This window comes from Hermetia illucens, chromosome 3 (assembly GCF_905115235.1).
Source record: "Hermetia illucens chromosome 3, iHerIll2.2.curated.20191125, whole genome shotgun sequence".
In the NCBI taxonomy this organism is placed as follows: domain Eukaryota; kingdom Metazoa; phylum Arthropoda; class Insecta; order Diptera; family Stratiomyidae; genus Hermetia; species Hermetia illucens.
Window position 1 is genome coordinate 157,281,206 of NC_051851.1, and position 7,004 is coordinate 157,288,209.

General features: G+C 44.1%; 1 protein-coding gene across 1 annotated transcript; it reads left to right on the top strand.

Annotated features, from left to right (window-relative positions):
* The first annotated feature begins 290 nt into the window (after positions 1 to 290).
* Positions 291 to 2,328, top strand: LOC119650591 (protein anon-37Cs). The gene is made up of 2 exons (XM_038053438.1): positions 291 to 444; positions 497 to 2,328. The coding sequence occupies exons 1-2, from the start codon at positions 395 to 397 to the stop codon at positions 1,980 to 1,982; spliced, it is 1,536 nt and encodes a 511-aa protein (XP_037909366.1). The 5' UTR covers positions 291 to 394; the 3' UTR covers positions 1,983 to 2,328.
* The last annotated feature ends 4,676 nt before the right edge of the window (positions 2,329 to 7,004 follow it).

Below are 7,004 nucleotides of genomic sequence, written 5' to 3' on the forward strand. Positions count from 1 at the left end.
TACATACATATTTTACCCGACTTATGTCCACCCCTACAATGAAGCTTTTATTTCAAAAGCGCAATCGAAACACGATTCAGATTAAGATATCTTTTATATGTTCGTCATGAACCTTACTAGATGCACGCACCAAACAAAAGTTAATACATGAGCTTCTATTCCTCTAAAGCTTTTATCTAGTGTAAAAATTTATCTTAAACGAGCTTACACCGCATCTTTACACCCACAGATAAATTCTGAAGCTTTCATCTTTACATGCGAACAGAACTATGCCACCACAGATGGGGGAAGAATCTATTCAAAGGCCATACTTTCTTAAAGATTGAAGTTGCCTTCGCGGCAAAATTCAAATTCAAAAAGTATCTTTCAATTTTAAGCATTTATCAGATAGATCATGTTCAAAAATTCTTTGTGGAGTTTTAAATCCATAATTAGGAGAAACAGGTAAATATAGACTGAACAAGTTTTAACATATCTAATTCGATTTCCATTCCAGAAAGTTGCAACCCACGAAATTAATAGTAAAATCCCAGATTAAACAGTTTTACTCCACTACTACCAAAAACGATTCCATTCAAGCCACCCCATCCTCTCTCCAGCCACCCAACAAGGTCATAATTGTTGGCGCCGGATTATCTGGCCTATCCGCAGCTGACCACCTGATCAAAAACGGAGTCAAAGAAATCCTCGTCCTTGAAGCAGCCAACCGATATGGAGGACGAATCCATACAGTGAAACTTGATGGAGCTGTATGTGAGCTCGGGGCTAAATGGATCAATGCCAACGATAATCCCGGCAGTCTATTCTCCCTAGCACAGCAAGGAGGCCTGATCGACCGCAGGTCCTTCGATAGTAGCCGAGAAAACTTTTTTATCATCAATAGAGAAACTATGGACGAGGAGATCGTCCAATTGGCTAGCGTCTTGTTTCGGGATATGATTAAAGGCGCTGAAAAATACTTACATCAGGAAGTTCCCATCGATGAAAGGACAGCGGATATGTATTTCAAGAAGCTAATGAAAAAAACCCTTGCGAAAATGCCTCCATCGGAAGTCGAAACAACAAAAAGTGTCTTCAACACATTGATGCGCAACCTGAGCTGCCAGCTAGGAAGTGATCTGGGGTACATTCATGTCAAGCACTTGGCAAATATAGCAAAGTATCTAAACAATCCTGTCTGCATCTCTGCGGGACTAGACTCGGTTTTCAAACAGCTCGTTAAAAATATTCCCGTCGATAGGTTACTACTTGGAAAGCCAATAAGCAAAATCAAATGGGCGGACTTGGCGCCGAACGAGAAACCTTGGGTGACCTGCTTAGATGGTGGGAAATACCATGCCGACCATGTGATCTGTACGATCCCTCTAGGAGCGCTAAACGTTTTCTCGCAATACTTTTTCACCCCCAATCTACCTGAAGTAAAAACCGAAGCCATCAAAAAGTTGGGGCGAGGATCTCCTGGTAAAATATATCTACTCTACAAGGAACCAGTCACATCATGGTTCATCGGAAGCGTTATGCTGGGAGCACATCAAGAAGGCATCCATAGTCGCGATAACTGGACATCTGGAATTAGCGAAGTGGCCACACTTGCAGACAGCCGCAAGGTACTTGAAGTCAAAATTGGAGGCTCTCATAATGAAACTGCCGAACGAATCACCGAGGAAATCATGGATCGTGAAATAACAGATACTCTTCGAAAAGTTATGAAAAACAATAAAATCCCTCATCCAAAGGAGATCGTTCGGTCATTCTGGTCAACAGATGCCAGGACTCTCTGCGGTCTTCCCTATATTTCGGTTGAAACCACAGAGACCTGTGTAAAAGATTTAGCTGCACCTTTGGGGCCAAACGAGACTCATGGATCCCCTACACTCCTTTTCGCTGGGGATGCTACTAAATTTGAAGGTTTTGGAACTGTTGAAGCAGCGAGATCCAGTGGAATCAGGGAAGCACAACGCGTTTTAGATATGATGAAGTAATTTATTTGGCCTGGGACATTGTTCCCTTCAAGCCCCCCCCCCCCCCCCCCCCCCCAAGAAAATAATGTCAAGTTTCTAATTATCTGTAGCATATCCTTATTCAAATCATGAGTAAATCCTCTGAAAAGTTAATTTTCATGCATTGAAATAGATTGGAATGGTTTAAAATGTTTTGGGTGAAATTTTCCCGAAACAGCATTTCAGACTGACTCCAGAAGTTGGTAGCATATCTAAAGATAAATGAACATTTAAAAACAAACGCTCCGTTATCTAATACCATTCGATATTAAGTGTAAAATCTTTGTCAATAATAGAATAACCAACCAAAAATAAAATGCAAGTTTTAATCACGGACAAACATTCTATAATGAGAAAATGGAGTTCATGGAGCCTCTAACCATTCTAATTCCAGCGTAAGCCTTGGTTGCAAACTTATGACGTTTATGAGTGTTCAGGGTCAATTGGGCTCGGATAGACAGGGCAAAGTTGCTAGATGGCAATGATCTTTGCTTATTTCCGAACCAAGTCGACCCATACGTCCTAGTTGGTTAACCCGGACAGCCACCAGTCAGCCTGGTCACGAACTAACGTGAGCAGTGATTGGGACGACGGGCGTCGAAAGGTTCCATATAACCTGGCAGCTGTGGTATTCTGTTACCTTAACACACCCAAATAATATCTCGAGGAAACGGCTTCCTGATTAATGTTACAGATACCTCCGTTCCAGAAATAATCTGGGCGAGGTCGCAAGTACATTCACAACTATAACACCATTAAGTTGGCAGTGCAGGACCAGTTATGATGGATTCCTAACTTGCGTCTGATCCTGGCCCCGAATACAAACTCCCATAAGGATATGCGTTAGCCCGCTCGGGACGTCACTGCTCGCATAGGCACTCACGGGGATAGTTTTAAGCGGCTGCATTTTCCAGGGGAGACCCATAGTCCATTAACAACAACAACAATGCTAACAACATCAATTACGACGACAGAATTGGCAATGGTGGACATTTTTTTAAGGAGCGGTAACACACCACGCTCACCACTTCTGTCACCTAAGATGGGAGAGGATGAACACCAATTAATAAAAGAATGCCAGGGAAAAACAGTGTAGATCTGCCGCTAAGGGCTCAGCAAGCTGAATAGCGACTCCACTGCAAAGTCAACGTCAACTACAACGACATCAGCGCTAAAGAAAAAGAGAAGGGTCAAACCATTTCCCATCAACCCGAACGAAGGCAGATCTTTCACAGAAGCTCTTCGAGAAGGCGCTGGGATACATTAAGTTTATCTAGGGGACCCCAATCGGCGGCATGCTTTTCGAACTTGGATCGAAGCCTGCTAAGAAGGATATGTTCTACGGGACAGCGCAGAGCACACTAGGCACGGGAGTAGGGATTTCCAGCTTTGAAACCTATATACACCCTTGAAATAGACAATCTGGATTTTATCGCAAACACGGAAGAAGTCCTGGCATTACAAAGCATTTATATTGCTTCTTCCTGTATTTTCGAGGAGAAGTTCGGTAGGCATGATTTCCTTGAGTCCAAGACCAAATAATTAGATACATCCAGGATTAATCTTTTGGAATCTAAGAGGAAGCAATAGGAAAGCTTTCCACTGTTACCACGCAATGTCAGGCCCTTGTGAAGAATAAGTCCCAGGAGGAGTTAATCCTGGGGCTTCAAGCTTCAATTGACTCATTGGAGAAAACCAAATCAAAACGGACCTTCAAAAAAGCTGCCTCCCCGCATTCCGTATTTGAAAAGAAACCGGAAATAGCGCAACTACCTGCCTCCAATGAAGCCTTAAAAGAAGCCCGCACACCAGGTATCAACAAATTACCAATATCATCCACTCCAAAGCACGAGTTCCACCACTCGCAACTTCAGCCATCAACAATAGAGCCCCTCAATTTACTTCATCTGTCAACCGGAATTCAAATATTAATAACAGGGAGATAAATTGAAAGATTCTTCCACTCGTTGTTGTTGAACCTCTTAACAACTTTGCCAGTCCTCATGTATTCCTCGGAAACTTTGGTTCTTAGCAAGAAAAATTACGAACTCTTGGCCGCGTTCGAGAGAAGAATCCTCCGAAGAATTTTTGGCTCCATACATGAGGATGGACAATTAATTCCGTAGCCTACACAATGACGAAACCTTTGAGCGATACCATGACCGTCAGGTTGTAGATAAAATCCGGCTCAATAGGTAATGGTGGGCGGGTTACTTAATCCGTATGGAGGAAGATGATCCCACCCGGAAAGTCTATAAGAGCAATATCTATGGTAGAAAAAGAAGACGAGGCAGACCCTGCCTAAGATGGAGCGATGGCGTAGGTCAGGACGCCAGACAGCTTTTAGGGATATCGAATTGGTGGACCTCGGCGCAAAACCGGGATGCCTGGAGTTCCTTATTAAGGCAGGCCTGGACCGGATACCGGTTGTTGCGCCGTTGATGATGATGAATGACAATATTTCCCATGCCTTCCTAAACAATTTCCTGATTAAAAAATTAGGTAATTCTCACCAAATTTTCATTAAGACGCCGGAAAACTGCTCTACGACCAAAAACATTGTGGTGGATAACAAGAACAAGTTCTTCACCTACACCCTCCACTCCCAGAAAACGACAAGCCTCATCCTCAGAAGTCTTGGCGCTTCTTTCTCACCTGATGAAATTGCAAAAGACCCGAAGGCATGAGCGCTTCGAGCGTCATAAGCATCAAACCCTTCGTGACGACTTGGACGAAGACCATGAACATCCAGCTGGATCTGTGGCTGGTCAATTTTAATTCCTCGTTTATCGAGCAACGCATCACAGACATCAAGGCTATACAACATACCGTGCGATTCGAAAGAGTGAAGAATACTGATCACGATTGGACCATGCAGCAACGAACTATCGCCTTTCATACCGCTGCGTGACATGTGGTCAGGTTTTTGGTACGGGCGGATACTCGAAAACGCCCGAGCAAGAGCCAAAGAGCGTGAACTGCGGGGGTAATGATTATCCCCCAAAATACAGCAACCACCCGATGTTCATCCGAGTTGTGGCGAGGAGGAATGTTCAGAAACGGACACCACCCACCTGTCCTATTCCAACTCCCAGAACGATCACGAATCTCGTTTTCGCACGGCCATTTGTATCCTTCACAGATAGCGTGCAGAGTAACAACCCAAATTTCTCATCACCCGAACAGATGATTCCTCGAACATCACACCAATTTCTTTGAATTCACCAGGAAACCACAGGAATTCCTGCAGATTTTCCGGTATCCTGACGTTCAACAATGGACGAAAATGGAAGACCCCTACCGTTCTGGTCATAACCTACTCATCGAGCATCTTGGGAGAGTGAGTTCCACTGCAGACCTATCCACTGCCACTTTGACCTTTCACTCACGTTCCCTTCGGATGACAACCTCATCAAATTCTTCGTTTAAAATAGTATCAGGCCAGGGTACTCCGATGATACGACGCAGACAAGTGTTGACAAAGGCTTGAAGCTTTTTAGTAGGAGCGGGGTTTACATACCACGTGCTACTCCCGTATAGCAATACAGAACGAAACAACATGTGTATCCACATGTAAAGGCGACAACTCAGTTCTTACACAAAAGGTAGAAGTTCTTGTTTTTTCGTAATGCGGTATACACTGCTGGAATCATTAAATTCTGTGGCATCTTTCACTTCCCTGACCACGCAATAACAAATTCTATTTATCACGGCGCAGGCGACGAGATTTCGCCCCGCCCGCCATTACTCACAGTGGTCAATAGAGCCTACACTCCCATCCACTCATTGATCCGTTTCCACATTTTCTTAAGGACAAGGCCGAGCCACCAAGAGAAGAACATTTGTTATGGCGGTCTAATGCTCATCAATGTTCTCAAATGGGTTACTCAATGTCAACCAGCAAAATCTCTCTCCCACTGTCGAGCGAATGCAGGATTATATATGCGATGTTGGACTTGGAAGGTGACAACTCTCCAACCTTGCAAGATGTGGCGTACGCAACAAGTAAACTAAAGCAAGGGATGTAAGCGACCATCAAATGGTGGTCACTGTCGAGTGCTTCTCTTGTTACGACCATCTACGAGACAACTCCTAAATCTGATTGCTTGTACTGTATCGGTCAGTTTCAACGCAACTGATTTTATGGTAGGCGCCGTGGTCGACCGCAATCTTGCAGGCAAAATTCCGTCAGAAACCAACTCGTAGATCAAGGGAGCGCACCTTGTGATAGCCGCCAGAAACAACCCGGGACGGATTTGCATCTGCCAGCACTTGGCTTTCCGGAGTAAAAGCCCAAATTGTCATTAGTGTGGCGAGAGGGAGAGGGGCACTCTTCAAAGTCCCATCATTTTACTTCGCTTAGGCCCAGAATGTCCAACTAACATTGTTGGAGTTCTCGCTCGAATTGGAGAAAAAGGATACTTTTATTTTATACTTCCAACGGAGATGCAATTCAAACGCTAGTTTGAGAAATCATTGGAATTTGCAGAGGCAAGTGCTTTTCATGTCACTCCTTAATGGCTGGTTCCAGAAATTTTACTAGTTTTGCACCTATGAATTGCATACACATTGGGTATGAATAGTTCATATATATCACACTTGTCAAAAGCCTCGTTATTATCAAAGGAGCAACTGAATAACTCGCCAGGACATTGTCTAGGTATTCAGTAAATGATCTAAAAGAGCTTCCAGTAGACTAAGTTTCGAGTACTGCCAAAAACGTTTCCCCAGCAAATAATCACTCGTGAGGAGCAGAAAACTATCGAAGACCTTATCGTCAGGCAATGTGCAAGGGATGGACTGCGTAGCTTGTGTTCACCGGGATATGCTTCCGACCAGGTCACATGCTGATGGACTGTGCGACCAAGGATATTGCGGAGTGACACAGGACTATAGTTCCTAATTTGCCAGGCTGGGAAGGAGGTCCAAAAATGTGGAGTGACATCAGAACTTTGTCACTCAAAATACACAACGACCCTATCCCAACTGTGAAACTCGGGGTGG

What these genes read in the sequence shown, in the direction of transcription:
- LOC119650591 (XM_038053438.1), top strand. Translation starts at nt 395, where the DNA reads ATGTTCAAAAATTCTTTGTGGAGTTTTAAATCCATAATTAGGAGAAAC. An exon ending in TCCATAATTAGGAGAAACAG is followed by an intron (nt 445 to 496) that starts GTAAATATAGAC and finishes TTTCCATTCCAG; the next exon opens with AAAGTTGCAACCCACGAAAT.